This window comes from Montipora foliosa, chromosome 7 (genome assembly GCF_036669935.1).
Source record: "Montipora foliosa isolate CH-2021 chromosome 7, ASM3666993v2, whole genome shotgun sequence".
In the NCBI taxonomy this organism is placed as follows: Eukaryota; Metazoa; Cnidaria; class Anthozoa; order Scleractinia; family Acroporidae; genus Montipora; species Montipora foliosa.
In genome coordinates this window covers 3,901,761-3,919,260 of record NC_090875.1, presented here as the reverse complement: position 1 = coordinate 3,919,260, position 17,500 = coordinate 3,901,761, and the positions used below count along the sequence as shown (strand labels likewise).

The 17,500-nt window shown below is 39.9% G+C and overlaps 2 protein-coding genes across 3 annotated transcripts in view; one reads left to right on the top strand and one right to left on the bottom strand.

The window, feature by feature from the left end:
- Positions 1 to 4,570: 4,570 nt before the first annotated feature.
- LOC138009689 (enhancer of split mdelta protein-like) lies at positions 4,571 to 5,946 on the bottom strand. Its single transcript, XM_068856729.1, has 4 exons — positions 5,911 to 5,946; positions 5,706 to 5,804; positions 5,326 to 5,416; positions 4,571 to 5,001 (listed from the first exon to the last, which is right to left on the bottom strand). The coding sequence occupies exons 1-4, from the start codon at positions 5,944 to 5,946 to the stop codon at positions 4,571 to 4,573; spliced, it is 657 nt and encodes a 218-aa protein (XP_068712830.1).
- Positions 5,947 to 15,624: 9,678 nt separating this feature from the next.
- The window catches only part of LOC138010370 (protein NEDD1-like), a 31,962-nt gene continuing 30,086 nt past the window's right edge, over positions 15,625 to 17,500 (top strand). For both annotated transcript variants that reach the window (XM_068857301.1, XM_068857300.1), the window contains exon 1: positions 15,625 to 15,855. In XM_068857301.1, the coding sequence (XP_068713402.1) occupies positions 15,726 to 15,855 (130 nt within the window). In that variant the 5' untranslated portion in view covers positions 15,625 to 15,725. The remainder of the gene's footprint in view (positions 15,856 to 17,500) is intronic.

Here is a 17,500-nt window from a genome sequence, read left to right as displayed (position 1 = left end):
GGGTCATTTATTACACGTTCCCAGGTTCGTGTCCTGGGGTTCGGCTTTAAAAATATATATATGTTCATTTCCCGTGATCCCTGTCAAGCTTTCAGTGTCCAGGGGCCGGTTGCTCGAAGCCTGGTTAGCGCTAATCGTTGGTTAAGAGGTATCAAAACCTAAAGGTCTCCATGGTAGTTAACGCTGGTTAACGCTAACCATGCTTCGAGCAACCCGGGCCAGAAAGATAATACTTCACTTGAAAGAAATTGACAATTAAGAATAATTGAAACTTGGTTGTTTAGCCTTGGGTAAATCTATATATTACTGGTTACCGCTGTTTGTGTGTTGCTTTTAATTGATCCTATTTAAAAGGGAAAATGTGGCCATAATTATAGAAAACAAAAAGGTTATAGGGCGAAGGTGAAGAGATCATGTTGCAGTTAGGCACCTTGCATCGAAGAATAGCCCTGGAAACAAGGTTCGCCTGTTTAACTTTTTACCTATATGGCCTTCATTTTTATATTTTTGCATCATGAATGAATAAGTTGAAACAATATCTCTACCTAATCAGGGGTACCCAACGTCAATTTTCGGAAAATATCTGTTCGGAAGACGATTTGAGATCTAGAATTTACGGAACATTTGTTCTAAAATTTCTTGCTTGCCTGCCTCCCCTAGGATTTTCGAACACCCGAAAAATGGTATAATTGCCCATTTTTAACGGATTTTTTACCCTAAAAAGGTCATCTAGAATTTTCGGGAGCCTTTTTTCTGTCTTAAATTTTCGAAAAGGTAAGTTTGGATCAAATAATTTTCCATGATTTCACTAGACTTTCAGCTAGGAAATCCGAACAGACGAAAAATTTTTTGGAGATAAAAATATGCCTATATCTACCGTTGAAATACTAAAATACGTTTGACAATGCTATGTTTAAGTGGTTTTGAACTATATTCGCGTTGGGTGCCCGTGCCTAATTATAGAAAGACTTGGCATCATCTCAACGTGACACGGCAAACAGCAGGTTGCTACTTGTCATATAAAAATGAATGATTTTTCTCTTTATTCTGTGACATTGCTTGGTATCTGGAGTCAGCAGGCAAGACCTGAGCAGTAAATCATACACATCTCTTAGATTTTGGGCAAAACTGGGTCATAACCCAGAAGCGTCGATCTCTCTCATTTGCACTTGGCCCATCAGTTTAAGACCCTGGGGTAAATGGTTTCAACATATTTTGTTGAACAGCGATGTTGAAAGGTCTTGAAACCGTTTTACCAGCAGTCAACATCGTTCAACCAAATCGAACGGATGTTGAAACAAATGTTGAAGCTTTAGCCCGGGCCTTTACCGTGTTATGTAAATTTATGGAAGTAGTCTCCGATTTTTGAAGTGCGTTCCATAGTCGCTTTGGAAGCAAAGGAGAAGAGTAAGAAAAAAATCAAGGTTGAGGATGCGAGTGTTCTTCAGATGGTTTCAATAAGCGCCGAGTACTGTGACTCATGTGACAGCATTGAGGTTAATCCCTGTCGAGTGGGGTGGACATCTTGATTGGAGACCATTGAAATAAACGTCAGGTTATGGTTTTCCGTATATGCCATATGCATCGTAATGACTTTCTTTCCATCGGAATACTCATATTTAACGGAATTCTGGCCATTCATCGCTTTAGGAGACGTACATCTAGGAGTAATCATTGATTTTGAAGTGTGTTCGTTGGGACAACTTATCACCAGACGAGCCGAGATGCCATGAAGACGATGCATTGCAAAGAACGTGTATTGAAATTTACGTAATACCAGCATGTGAAGCTAGTGTTGAGTGTGGCAAAAAATGGAAAGTTTGGAGTATAGATGGGGTCAAATCTGGATTTTGTTGAAATTGTCTGAGAGATTATTACTAAGAAATGTCCCTTGCCAAAATAAAACAATCACGACGTGCGCGATCGTCATCTGCGCATAAGACGTATCAATGCACAAATGACGCAATTCAAGATGCCGCTGACCGACGCCGCTGAAACAGCAGACAAACGAAAAACGAAAGCTTTCCAAAGCTCACCATATGCACAGGATACCCAAGGTTAGAAATTCCATTCTCATAATGTCCAACGCGAATACGGGTCCCACCAAATTACGGGAACGTTAAAACTGGTCTCGAAATGTTGTTTACATAGCCTTAGCCGGTTTCAACCTTTTCCCGAGTAAGTTTATTATTAGGAACAGGCTTTTCCCGCGAAAAGTATCATACTTCCCTTGACGCCGGGATAGCTTTCTCTTGATTGGCTTTTACAATAGTGGGCATGCTTAATCTCCCAAGGGAGGCGTTCTATAAATAAATCTACTCGGGGAAAGGTTGACTCTGAAGTATTGGAGATAGAGGCTTCTTTGCTGAGCTCCTGCAGATCACATATCCGGCGTATATAGAGTTTAGATAGCTTTAAATTTAAGGAATTCATTTTGGGAAGAGGTCTTAAAATCCTTGATCATTAATTAAGGTCGCTGTTAACTCGTCTTTCCAGTTTTTACGCTCAGACCACAAACATCTGAGTACGTTAATTTTTTTAAGATTTCACTCCACCCTTTTTTAAACTACAATTTTAAAAAGGCGAAGATTCTAACACACCTCGAGCCCCAGATAATATCGCAGGTGCAAATGAGGAAGGGAGAGGACATTTTTCAATCCAATGAGATCATCATATGGAGTGAAGAGCTGTTGCATTCCAGGAGCCAAAAAACGTCCGGTTAATGATTTTATTCGAATGGTCGGCAAAGAATGTCTCTTAATTTACGGTTATACAGTAATCTCACCCAGAATAAACCAGTGAAAAGGGAAACGTTGTTAAGCCAATTGTAAGAATTTACTGCAAGCCAAGCCCAAGATAATAACAAACCAGATCTGGTCTAATTATATGCATGTTAAAATCTCTCCATTGTGATTGGCTAAGAAAAATGCAGTTTTCGGGTAACACAGGGCAGGAAGGAGGTAATTTAGTAGAAGGCATTCTAATTGGTCAATGATCAAAAATCGCTATAGATAGCCAATCAAACACTTGCCCTGGTTGCACAATTTTTGCGTGTTTACCTGATGCGCGTACGTTGCTTCTGTTTAATGTAGCACACGTAATCTTTTCATGGTGCACTCGACTTAAGGCACTTTTACACTGCAAATTTTTTTGCAACTTGTCTCGCAACGCCATTGCGAGACAAGTTGCCCAATGTAACATACCTTTCAACGACCAGAAATGTTGCGGGACCAGTTGCAGAAACCGTTGCGGAAAGTAAAATTGAGTTCTACTTTCCACAACGGTTTTAACGAATTTTTTTAAGAATTGCACAGTGTCGGTTTGCGGCACCAGCTAATGAAAATGTTCGTTAACCTCATGTGATCATCGAAACGAGACAAGTTGCATGAAACTTTGTTCAGCCGTAACACCCGTCGGCAAGCGCGTAGCGTGGTGATTTTTTCCAGTACGCACAAGTACATATGATCTAGAAACCTAAGTAAACTGAACGAAAAATACTGTGTTCTTTATTTCTTGTCGAAATAGTTGTGTGAATACAAGCAAAGAACAAAGCGTCTTGCCCTTATTTTGAGCAAACTTGGCGCAGACAAAACATTGTTTTGGTTGTGCTAGCGTGACTGGAATTGTTAAGAATGTTCTCAAAACGTCGCTCCTTTGTCAAGAACGTTCTTGGAACGTCGCTCCTTTGCAACCTCGCCTTTTTGTTGCACGCTGGCCAAACAACACTGCATTGTTGGAGCAAGAAAAAGTACAATGCAAAACTAAGTTAGAACATGGTATAGCTTGTGTTTTAGTTTTTAGAATTTCATCAAAGTGGTGCTTTCATCACGAAATCTTGGTTGCGTACTAGTAAAATGTTAAAAAATAGAAACAATTGCTAAACAATTCAAAATTTTCTGGTCACTTCAAGTACGCACGTGCGTATATGCGTACAGGACGCTACGTGCCTGCCCGTGAGAACTTTTGTAGAAATGGCGTTGCGAGACAAGTCGCACGAAAAATTGCACAGTGTAACAAGCACCTTTACGGGCTCGTGCAAGTTTTTTCTCTTTGAAGAAATGTACTCGTGCTCATTTATTCCAAATTCACCTGAAATCATGCTTATGCAAATTGTCTAGATCCCACCCCACCATTAGTTTGTCTTATTATCTACTTACAAGCGAAGTGTAAATTAAAACAGCAACGATCAAAGAATTTCAATGTCTCATTCTTTTATTGCAACTGTTATAAGTTGAACATGCATATAATGAAATTTTTAAACATTTTACCCAAATTAGCTTATTTATTGTCACGACTACCATATTGACTAGGCAGTTTTTCTGACTCGGGATTAACGGCATCTATGTCACTAAGATCAGTCAACAACGTATATAATACAATTGTTACTCAAAGTGTGTTTTTAGCTCTCACTGTTGTTACACGTGCCTGATTCAGCCGTATTTTGCAGTTTCTAGCAGTGCAAATGAGCGTCTTTTGCTTAAACTTGATAAATAATTGACATATATACATTTTGGAATTTTTCTATTCACTACAATCTACCCAGTTTATACTAAATTTGAACCTGATTATATTAGCTCGACATCCATGGTCTCCACAGTGGAAGCCTGCTTTCTTCTGAGGCGCTGTTCGTGTGAGTGGAACTGTGGCATTCACGAGATGTTTTCGAACCCGTTTCAAGTGGCTTTACTGCTTTGTTGCTGACCTGGTAAGGAATGAATGCGCTTGATGGTGGAGAAGGTGGTGGAGAATACATAGAACAATAGGCTGTAAGGTCAGTCGACTTCTGTGATTGATACAATTGAGACGCGGAGCTGGAATAATACACATCATCTGGTTTCACAGGATTGCAAGACGCTGCCAAACGCACAAGGATTTGTTCGCGTAGTTTGGTGTCCATATGAGGTTGATTTTCCATCAAACTGATAACTTTGGACGCACAGTCATTGAAGCCAGCACGATAAGTAGTCACTGATTCCGAATGGCTACGGTTGTAACAGTGGCCTACAAAAAACCAAGAAAGCACTCAAAAATTAACTATTCAGTCTCGATTTTCACGCTTGCCTCCTTTAAATTTACAGGGTAGCGTTAATGCTAAATATGTCATTATTTATAGCTGTAACTATCGCTAAGTGCCAACGCCGGGACAAGCACATATCAATTCTTTCATTCGTTTATCACGTAGTTCGCTATTGAATATATTTCTATTCTTCCTTATTCGAAAGAGCATATTCACGGTAATTATGAAACGACCGTAAGAAGAGTAAGGTACTCGTCTCAACAAATATTTTCCTTTGAATCTGAAAAAGGCAGGAAAGACCAACTTACCAGGCATTTGCTGTTGTCGAATCATTTTCAAAAAGTTTACGGTCAGTTCAAGAATCTCTGCTTTCTCCATCTTTTGGAAATTTTGATCATTCTGCAACGAGAAATAGGCAGAAAGATCACAAACCTGCTAACAACGTTTTACCATTCCACTGTAGAATGCTTAAAGTTCGACGTGAATTCAGGTTAAGTGACGCCTCAAATATTTCATCATACAAGTCAAATATGCGACACGATTGCAAATAGTTTCTTCCTTGCAGTTAAAACTTCTTAGAAAAATTATTTCAGATGCGCACTTTAGATGCATGACATCGTTCATTTGGTATCATATGATTGAAAATTGCCGTCCAGTGATTTTATACAAACTAAGATGTTGAACTAACCTGATCCCGATATAGCGAGGATAAGACAAGTCCTTTGAGTTCTTCGAGGCTTCGGTTAATACGTGCGCGCCGTTGTCTCTCTAGCAAAGGTTTGCTTGCCTGTAAGAAGAGAGGGAAATACATGATTAACTGATCTGATCTGATCTGATCTGATCTGAACTGTGAATTGACAGCAAACTCAACAGAGGAAGGACCTCGACCATACCTGTCGTCTTCTGCTCAAGTGAATTCTTTGGGCCATATTGATCGTTGAAAACAGTAGAGCTATCACGTGTCTTGTTTGTAGATAGGAGAGATGTGCTCTGTAGACGATGAGCCAGAAAATGAAATTAGTGCTAAGCTCTTGGTCTAATTATACTGTGCAACTTATTTCCCAAAGGGACTATCACAAGCATCGGCTGAGTTGTGCAATCAGCTCCTTACATTTCGCGCGCGATTGCGAACAAATCAACGCTTTTGTAAAAAACATGATGAATTATTGTTAACTTTTTATACTTCAAAAAGGCAGCGATCAACTTGCCGCTCATTGTCACTTCATAATTGAGATGTGTTTGGGCTATTTTCCGCCCACACGTTCCAGCGTGTGTACTGGTCCACTTATTTGCCACATTCCCGCCAAAATATCGATCAGTCCGTGAGCCAGACAGCAAAGCGTTCAGTTCACGTGCCAGACTGCATGCCACTGAAAACCGGTTTCTAAACAACTTTTCCTGTTGTAAATCTACTTAGCATGAGGACGATCTGGGAGAGTTATATTTCTTTCCTTGCTGCTTAATATCATTTTGCTTGCGCTCATAACAGAAATCTTTTTTTCTCTCTCCAAAAAATACTTGAAATGTTTGGTCGTTTTTCAAATCTAAACGGAAGGGGAAGGACATTGGTCACTTAGACAAGACTACAGCGCGTGTCTGCAAATTACTGTCAAAATTATCGCGTAACACAAAAGATTTCCAGGACGGTGGATTCTATTCAACGCATAAACAGGTTTTAAAAAAAGGTCACGAGAAATGAAAAACAAAGAAAAGTAGCTTGGTTTACAGAAAAACACAATGCTTTATGAATAACAATGCGAAGGACACAAACTCGCAACCAAGAAAGACATGAAATGAAGTTTAACCTTAACTTTAATTTGCGTCCAGATAAGAAACACAGAGGTCCTTGGAGATGGATCAATACGTCGAAATTCGACGTAATATCATCAAATTAAACCAGAATCACACGGTTTTTTCTTTGATGGTTTTTTCTCCAAAAACAAACTTTTAATCACCCAGGGAAATAATCACTTAGGACAGTAAAGACTGCGAAAAGAGTATTTACAGCACTGCTATATGCTCCAAGAAATCTCTACTTTTGCAAGAACTCGACACGATCGCCTAAGTTTTTTGTTTTGTTTTCTTTCTTTTTTTTTTTTTTTGCTACTTTGACCCGTTACCGCAAAGTTAATTGACCAGAAACCATTAAATTTGTAATCTAAAGACAATACAACACTTTTAGATCAAAAAGACGGCCGCGCAGCGCCGCGACTCGTCAAGCTTGTGAACGTGGTGTTTTCGATGATAAACCAGGCATTATCTACTCTTTTCGCCTCGTTAATCTTCGTTCTATTGTTGTTAGACTGAATTATGCAAACTAGTATTTCATAACAAGCTTTCAAAGGTCCAAATTCATCGTCGCTATCTTCTGAAATTTTGGGGACGCCGAAATAAATATATTCTTTTGTTTTCGATTTTGATGATTATTTATGTAACGCAGACTGACCCGCCTCTGTTTTATGTTCAAGCCCGCTTCTAAAGACGCGTGCTATTTTGAATTTTTTATTGAATTTGCATATTAATGTGAAAATACCGGATGTAATTTTTCAGGCTAAAATATGATCATGGAAGTTAAGTCAGGAAGCAGAGCGTCTCGTTTCCCTGAGTTTTCATTAAATCAATGCCGTTGCCTTAACCAGAGCGCTCCGCGATGCGATCGCGGCGCAAAAAAGACTCGAAACTTTTACAGCGATGAACATGTAGGAGGTGGTAGACGGGTCGTGGGCCGGGATAGATTCGGATTTCTCCACTCAGATGGACTGAAGAAAACGCGGCTAAGGCCTCTAATAATGACTTTAATCCTGACTATTTTTGAGGAAACATAGTTGAAAGCCGAGAAAACTAGAATCATTATTTGTAACGCTGATATTTGCTGATCCAAGTCGTTCCGGTCCGTCACTTCTTTACCGGCCAACATTGGTATACCGTTCATCGCTGTTAAGTTTCAAGCCTTGTTTCCTGCCTGGTTTCTAATCAGTTCCATAAATTACAATCGCTGCGATCACCGAAGTCGCTGAGATAGCAAATTATTAACACTTTTGTATCTCGGAGATGGTGGTCATTCAAATTGTTACAGTTGCTGCAGCAACATGCAAGCTGACGGGAGTGTCGCTGCATTTTGAAGATCGTAGAAAACATACGGATAACAATCGTAAGCAGAGCAAATAACTTTTTCCAGGTCATAGTTTCTTTGCTTCTTTAACAGTTGCTTGCTTAGCATCAATTTTTGTTTAAATTTTGTGATGCGGACAAGAAGCGAGAAAATTTAAATCGTCTTTGCGTTTTCCTTTTTGGGTTTATCATGAACTTACATACTGACCAGCCCCAATTCACAGGCTGGATAACTTTATCCAGTGGATAAGTCGCCATCTAGGGTGTAAAATATACTTTGCGTTAAACATTGACAAAGATTTTCGAACACGCCTTTATTTAGATGTGCTTAGAGTACGCACATTCACAGTTGCGCGAGCATTGAATACTTAAATCTTTGTATAGATTAGTGACATCCACTCGACAAAGTTCGAGGTCTTTCAACTACTGCGAGCTTTCACTTGATAGAGTATTGCATCGGTAACCTGCGGTAACGTAGAGGTCATGAGTTCGAACTCCGTTCAAGCCTGAATTTTTCATTCCTTCGTTTTGCTGCTGCTAAAGTAGCACTCATTGCTAGAAAAATCATTTCCGCACATAATCTTCTCCCCCCAGTTTACATATATGATTTTCACTTCGGTGCGCGTAACAATACTATTATTGCGCGTACTGTTTAGATCAAATGTAGAAAAACATCGATTTAAGCGGAGACACAAAGCGTCTTATAAGAATAAGCTTTAGAGACACTATAGGAATTAAGGCAAATGAAAACGAGGAAGTAAGTAATTTTGAAACCACAGTTGTTGCTTTCATCATGTTAGGAACGATTCTTTTCGTTAGACCGTAACACCAATTGTTCAACGGGAACTATGTGTCGTCGTGTTTGTACTGCGAATTTAGCGCTCGAGTAAACAGAACGAACGTCGAGTGCTGCTCATGAGAGACGAAAAGTGAACGAGCGCGCTCGTCTAACATCTACGCAGGCTCAATTTTTCTGAAGAAGATCAGCACGCACAAATGCGTGTGTTATTTTTTAAGAACACCAGAGTAGTTTTTTCACTCAGGCGTCAGCAAAAATATTTACCATGCACCAGTTACTCCACAAACGAAATATTCTCTTGCTTGCCTTTATCATAAGGGTTCCTACTCTATAAACGGTCCTTCGCTAAACTGACGATACGATTTGAAGCGTCAACTTTGCAGAAAATTTAAGTATGAGTGATTAAAGAGAGATTTGAGCAAGAAATATTGCAACTTTGCGCCTGTTTTGTCATTAAGGGGTGGTTTCCCAGTGATTTGTATCTGGTTAGTGACTCCTTGAAAACGCTGCGGCTGGAAAATCGCAATATGAAATCCTCACGAAAAATTGTGCTCTTGAGATTTAAAGCAAAAATGGATCATGTGATTGAGTTGACTGATTTTCTCATTCTAGTGGACAGCGTAATAAAAAAGTGTTTAAATTTCGTCTTAAAAGGATAAATTAGCCTCACTCCTCAGAGGATGGTGAAAAAAGAGCGGAATTCGAGGCTTTTTATTTCCACATCACTGAGTAATAAAGGACACATTGAAATGTAAACTTTCCGTCTGACTAATTTGCATGAGTGGAACCCGAGATGTCTAACACCGACTTCTTTTTCGCTTGAATGCGGCTGGCTTTTTTTCCATATAGCTTACATTATGAAAGACTGAAGTAATCCTCGCTGTTATCTGGACAATTGTCTCTTATAAACAGATGAAAAATTGAGGTGTTTTCAACGGGATTCAGAACCCATGACCTCTGGGAGGCCTGTGCAATGATCTACCAACTGAGCTATGAAGCCACTCAGTTGGGAGCTGGTTAATTTGTTGATTTCGTGTGTTCCCGTGAAAGGGTTAATGAATGAAAGAAATATATAGACACTTCCATCTTTCGTGTATAACCCGCACTGAAGTGCGGTAAGAGACAGTTGCGCAAATTGTCCTGAAAAATGCGAGGACCACTACTATCTAACATTTCTTTCAGTTCAAAGTAATCTTGTTAAGACGTCGTTCAGTGGTCTTCGTACTGCTTCAAAGGACATTGAGAACCCAAAATTGGGATGACTTGAACGTGGAAGCAACAGGTTTTGTGGAAAATCAATTGTGATTTGTCGGCATTCTCTTAGTTGTGATTTAAGTAACGTGGTGAGTGATTCAAAGAAAGCCCAAACTTTGCAACTAGCACTTTATTGATTTGCAAGGCTCTTTAGGCGCTCGTCTTCAACGGGAAGGGATGAAACATGGAAGTAATCTGAGGTGTAAAAGCAAAACAAGACGCCTGGTGGTGTTTACGTGAGATGCTGCTTTGTCAAGTTTGGTTGCAAATGTCACTGATCCTTGATGACGGCTGAGAGTCACAATAGCCGTGATAAAGGCACTAAGGAAGGTTAAGGCTGACGAGAATCGAACATTTCCTTGCGACTTCAAGCGGTTTCATAAACCAATCTTATTTGTATGTGCTCACCTTCAATAAAAGCAATTTTAGTGACAAGTTATTTACCATGCGAGCCGGAAACGAAGGCAAGAGGTGTAAAATACAAAAGGCGTTCATCTGTTCTATCGCGCTTGATCGACAAAATCGATTTCAAAGGAATCTTAGCTTGCTAGCGCTTAGAACAGACGAGGATCACTTGAGGGATACTGTTTTCTACGAATGCAGTCTGAGAACGAAGTAATTCGAAGCAGGGAAGAGGTGTGTGTGTCTGTTAGGAAGTCCGTGGGAGCTTTTCCGATTACCTTTCGCGCGAAAAAAAGAGACGTGCATGTTGCAATTGTCTGTCCGAGATGACAGTATCAATCCAAAAGCTTCATGACAGGCACGTGGCTAATTACCATATGTGACTACGATGAAAACGACACCCAAGTAAATTTTAAGCCTGGTCTGACATAAGCATGCCACGTAATTACAGCCAACTCTTGTTACTGAAGGGACACCCTTGGGGCCATTATTTGGTGTCCGCAACAGCAAGAGTCCGCAGTCGCGAGGTGCGATAAAATGACTCAATTACATGAAGTCAGTATCGAAAATACCAAAATACTCTTTGTTTGCCCCTCCAAAATTTTGCATGATCATTGCTTTTATTATCTCTTGGGACTTACAATGGTCCCAAGACAAACTGCAAACAATGCTTATGCAAAATCTTGGAGGGACAAACAAAGAGTACATACTATGGTATTCTTGACATTGGCTAATTGCTGGTTGTTGAGTGTCACGTATAATTAAACGTATACTGCAAAAGATATCTAGTTTCTTTTAACTTGTAGTACACATTTACTTTGATTCATACTCATACAATATACGTCAAAATACTGTGCAAAATAATATACCCACATACTGACATACAATTATTGTAAAATGACCTGACTTGAATACGAGATGTCTTCACTCTACATACAAGTAGTACAATGTAGGTACAGTACTTGACGGAAAAGAAGAAAACCGCTTCAGACAGTTTTGTTTAGCGGTTAAGTATCTATCTAGCGCACTTTGCTGTGAGCTTCCGGTTGCGGTATTCTCGCTGACTTTATCTGCGAGGCTGAAAACTCGTTCGCGAATCTCAACTTGCCACGCTGAAAAAAAAGCTCTATGTCGCGCACGCTCTCAAGAATTTTTCAGTAGCTCGTCATCTCACGGGTTGTGGGATGTTCTAAACAAGACTTAAACCGAAAAACGCTAGAGATCCATTCGCTTTGGCCATCATAGAAGAATGTGAGCGAGTTGTACATACTTTATTACGATTATCAAAATTATTGTGCCTCCGTTTTTTAAACGAGTTAATCATAGAGGAGAAGCTGTCATTTGTGGAAAGAGAGTAAACAGAGGACTTGGCATAGGTTTAGATATCTCCGTTCTTTACAAGTTATATGGTGAAAAGAGATATCTAACAAGACTCTACCAACTCATTATGGGCAGTGATATGGCTAGAAAGTCCTTACGTGCCAAAGAAGAAGGAACATCAATCAAGCCTACACGAAAGCGCAAGTCTGTCAGTAACACACCGAACTGAGGAAACCAACTTAAAATGCCACGAACGTAAATACCATACAGCGAAAGTGCCCTAAAAATCAGAACCGACACATTTCGTTCATGAATTGTTGGACATATGTACAACAATTCATGTACAGCTATTTATCATTTTCCGAGGCAGAAATGAAAAATATCAAAACGCAACTGACTTGTCATTCAGATCATCCCGTGTAAGTAGTCCATTGTAACGAGAGTAGAACCATAAAAATATTATTTTGGGACCACAAGAAGTGTCCGCAATCATTTCGTAATAGAGGGAGTTGTTTCCATACATTTCCTAGTTTCGGAGGATGGTTTAACTTCTGTCCGAAATAGCGGGGTATCCGCAAGGCGAGATTTGACTGTATTTATAATAGTAGTAATCTCCGATTATTAAAGTGTGTTCGACAATCGCTTTGAGGGCAGAGCAGAAGGGTAGGGAAAGAAATGTCTTTTTATACGTTGTCTATCGACCACTTTATTTTTCTAGAAGGTTGTTGCAATTGGCTTTTGTAGTCAATCCTAGGATTTACAAAATGTTTTATAAATAATGTCAATCCTAATGTACAAGTGTAGCTGAAAATCCAATGTTCCAAGGTGATAAACTTAAGACAGCCTGCAAAAACTCGCCGATTAAACCTATTGTAGCCCGGCGAATTTGGACCCCCGGGTGCAAATCCGCTAGCGGGTTTCACGCAATACCCCTCCCCCCCCCCCCCCACCCCCCTCCCATTACGGTTTATTTGACTGTTTATCGAGGCAGAGTTAGATTTTGGATTGTGGAAACTGACCGATACCACAAAGCATAAATCTTCGAGAAAAAGAGTAACTGAGGTTCTTAACTTCATTCGCGGCAGCATTTCGTAAAGTAGATGCGAATTTTAACTCCTTTCTGACAGAAGCTTATTACATCGTAAGAGTAAAGTAAAGTAAAGTAACCATATTTAACGTCGATAACTCGTAACAGTAATTCAACTGACAAACCTGAGGTCGACGGTGCAAATTTCCCTTTCGTAAACGGTCGTTTATAACGGTCGACTACACACTTCACTTCAAAGAAAATTAAAAGGAACAAACTAAGAAAAAATATTAACAAAAATTAAGGCAAAAAAGGAAAAAAAAACATTTATAAAAGAAAAACTGGAGAAAAAAAAAGAGTCCAAAAATTTCAAGATTCGAACTTGGGTTCTTAGCCCTCACCCTAAACAGAACCCTAACCCGAACCCTAACTCATATGACCAGCGAGACACAGCTCCTAGTAACCGCAACCTTTTAAGTTCTTAAACCTAATGAGTGTAATTCAGAGCTAAAAAATGGCATCGACCGTTTCAAATGGCAACGACCGTTTACGAAAGGGAAATAAGCGTCGACGGTGCGCTCATTTTACACCCCCCTCTCCGTCAGTGCTCCGTTTTATTACGGGTGTTTAAAGCTATTTAAACTACACTAAAAGAAAACAAGTCGAAACAAGGATGTGAGATCCGGGAATCGAACTCAGGATTCTCTTGCATCAAGGCCACGCACTAACCGACTGTGGCATTATTGAAATATCGTATTTAATCTTCAATTAAAGTTCAGTTAAAGCATTCGCTGTGGCCTTTTCATAAAGTGTTGTTTCTTTCATATTTCTTTTTCTTTCAAAAAGGAGGTGCCACTTTTTGAAGTAACACCATACACCCATATCACTCAATGTACAAACAAAAGATTTTGCCCGTCTAGCCTCTCATTCAGTGTGAGGCTGGACGGGCAAAGACAATGCAAAGACAAAGCCTTTATTCCCCATGGACTCCAAAATGGCCGCCGAGTGATAAAGGTGAATTTGGTTGGAAAACGCATTGATATAAGTTTACTTGATTACAAGGCTTCAGAAGATTTTCCTTTTTTATAACCAAACTTTTCCGGTCTTGAATTGTCGTATTAATTTTCAATAAGGAGAAAAAGCAAAGTTAGGCTTGAGCTTCAGTAAAAGTTTTTTGCAACTAAGAAAAATTTACAAAGGAATTTTATTACCTTAATCAAAAAAACGCTTATTTTCGAGGAGTACAAATCTGCGAAAGGGGTCCATGCGAAACGCCAGTAAAGAAAGGTTCGATGAATTCACGTGTCTTCTGTTCGATGCTTGTGTAAACAAAAGGTTTCGCGGTACCCGGTGGGTTGAATGCAAAATCTCAACAGTAAATATCTTGTCGAGTTAAGACTTGTGAAAGCACCAAAAGTGCCGGTCAAGGCGAAACGCCGATATGAAGGTTTCATAAATTGTCGTGACCAATGTTTTTAGCCTCAAAAAGTCTTGAGAAATGGGACTATCGCACAACCCCCACCATGAACGAAAGCTGCACTCAACTGACAGCTGAGTTGCCCGAAACGTTGAGAAGAAATAGACTGAAACAAAAACTATAAGAAAAGATAAATTTGGTCTAGAACGCTCTCGTGAGCCGGTAACGGGGTTATTAACCGCGTAATGCTAGCCGCAAGATCCTGAAAAAAGTATCGGGGTGCAATGATCTGACAATGGCACTTGATCTTAGCCAAAGGCCGCGAGAAGCGATTGTCTTTCGAATTCGTGGACGCCATATGCATCGTGATGCCTTTTGTCATTTAACGGAATACTGATAAATCTTTTATAGGAAATCGTTAATTTGTACGCAAGCGCATCTCAACCCGAAGGCAGCCCACCTTTATACAATGTTTGTGTATTTTGACTTGTGTATTTGGTAAGAAACTCGTATTTTAAAAATCCAGAGTTGAGCAACTTAAAATGGTCGGGAATTCATCATATCAATGGTGATGACCAACGGGAATACATCGGTCGGGTGTCACAATTCTTTACGCGCTCCCGTGAAACGCAACTAAATGGACACATCACAACTCCGGCTTGTTGGTCGTGCGAATTAAGTCTGTGTCCTACAAAACACACCAGTACACAGCTTCCTGGTGTTCGCTTACGTAGTATCAATCATGTTCGCTGGAGACACTTTGAACAAATCTACACAAATTCACTCACTTGGCGAAACAAAAAAAATCAGCGAGGATAACGCATAGAACCAGCCCTTTTCGCACATGAAATCGAGGCGAAATGCCTGCCAGTCCGCAAGTCGGTCAGTCCGTCGAAAACCTTGAAATCAAATGGCATCGTAAACAACGTCATCCAAAACAACGCGAGAGATCTCGAAAAACGACGAAAATAGTAGGCCTCCTCCTCTGTCGAACGCAAAAACGTTAACTAACCTAGCTTGCAGAGCAGGCATTTTTTGGGACGCTTGTTCAAGGTCCACCCGTCCAACTTTCCGTAATCGGCCGCCATTTTGAAAATCACACAGCTGATATAGGATTGGGGAGTGGAACGAGGGAGGGGACGGACAAGGGGACGGGAAAAAAACCAACGCTTTGTATCTCTCTGTTACACAACGTCTGAGCAACGTGAGTCTTCGTTATGATCAGCGGACAACTTCTTAACTTGCAATGCATCATGGCCAACCTCCAAAAGGGAAAACAAATGGCGGCAATATCGAATGTGGCTTGATTTTCTCACCCGTTCGGAAAAAATGTAAACTACTGGGACTTTGAGTTAATCTTGTGGAAAGGAGAGTGACTATGGCAACAAAGATGCATCTGGCGTCTTCCGGAGGGGACATAAAGATCTGGAACATGCCGGAATTGGCAATGGCGAAAAGTTTTAGCCCGCACTCACATCCTGTTGGATCTCTGTGTTGGAGTCCAAATAGTATCTTTTATTTACTTGTAATTTGCGTTTGATGTAGTGTCTTATGTCAAAAAGAAATTGTTAAGAATGTGAAACTTATTTGAGTTTGACAGTCTTGATAATATCTTGCCTAACGTATACGTTGTTTATGTGAAGTTGTATTGCCTGCCTGCCTGTTGTGTTGTGCTCGAATCAAGGCAGAAATAATCTTGGAGTGTCTTAGATATTGCTTTTGTATGCTTTGGTATCAACAATCTGTAAGCTGTTATGTAATTCTGTAAATGAACTTTGCATTTTGGGCTGGCAGAGACGTAATTTTTAAATGGGGCACTTTAGTTACTCTAAACTTCAACAATCGCTGGGAATATTAAGATTGTATTATATTCAAATTTTCATCGAATGGGCTAAAAAATGTGTTTACATGCTAAAATAAGAGAAATGTTAAAAACGTTGTATGCCCTACCCTGGTAGCCTGCAAAAAATCCACTTGTTAATCAGCAATAATAATGCTAAATTATTATGTATTGTATAATAAATAAAGCAGCAAAAGCTTGAAGATTATAATACAGAAACTTCCTTTTATACTCACGGGTAGTTTTGTGTTCCTTTCCTTGGGAGCCATTTGATCACAAGAGCAATATATTTTCCTTTAAATTGGATCAAACTGCTTGGTAACTTGCAAAAAGTATCAAAATAATTATTTGAAACTTGACTTATCTGGGTCAGTCAGTAGTTATTATTTCAAAATCCCACTCAAGCAAAGGTTAACATTTTATCACAATGCAATTTTCAGGACTTAGGGGAGGTGGGGTGAGATGATGAAAATTTCATCAGCTCACCACATTTAACCACGTTAAATGTTTTTAAGCTAAGATAAACTCGAGACCTTGCTGGCCAGCAGCTGTTCGCTGTATTGGTGCGGGGTGCCTCTTTGGGTTGGCAGGGTCAGGGAATTCCCCAATCTCGTTCCCAGGGTCTCTATTCTCTGCCTCCACTGTCGTTGAGAAAAAGACCCTGGTTCAGGCTTGTCATATGGCAGTCGTCAACAAACATTTTCACACTAGTGTTTTCGTTATATTTTGATCCCGCAACTGGGCGAAAGCGTATTCATTTGACGAGACATTTTTTAAATGAGTAATCGTTATCTTACAATGTAAGTATCAAAAAGGTCAAAGGAGCTGATGTTATATTCCCGCAGGAGATGAATTCCCACAAAAGCGATCACCCTAAAAACAAGAGCTTTTGTGACCAACAAGACAACTTGAATGTTGAGCTGCAAAATTGATTTCGTTAGGAGCTAAAGTTGCTTCTACACAACATACACTAACATTTAAGAATACACCAAACACTACATTTGCTAGCTAGATAAGAATGTCTTTTTTAAAAATCAATCGTCATCTGGGCACAAAATCAATTGAGTGCTGATTCCCTTCAACACACATTTGGTGAACCTCCCAGATTCTGGGAGACACATGACCAGCCCGAACCAGGGTCTTTTCTTAACGACAATGGAGGCAGAGACCAGAGACCCTGGGAATGAGTTTGGAAAGTCCCTTCACCTCATGTATGAAGCTCAACTGGCTTTGCTCATTGCGTTGTTGGTAACGGTTTACACATTCTTTCTTCTCTCTTTATCGCTCGACCCCTTTGGCAAGCTTAGGGCTTG

Excerpts from the sequence above, each read along its gene's own strand:
- LOC138009689 (XM_068856729.1), bottom strand. The coding sequence starts at position 5,946 with ATGGCCCAAAGAATTCACTTGAGCAGAAGACGACAG. Across the intron at positions 5,805-5,910 it reads ACTTGAGCAGAAGACGACAG|GCAAGCAAACCTTTGCTAGA; the intron begins GTATGGTCGAGG and ends CTCTTCTTACAG. Across the intron at positions 5,417-5,705 it reads CCTCGCTATATCGGGATCAG|AATGATCAAAATTTCCAAAA; the intron begins GTTAGTTCAACA and ends TTCTCGTTGCAG.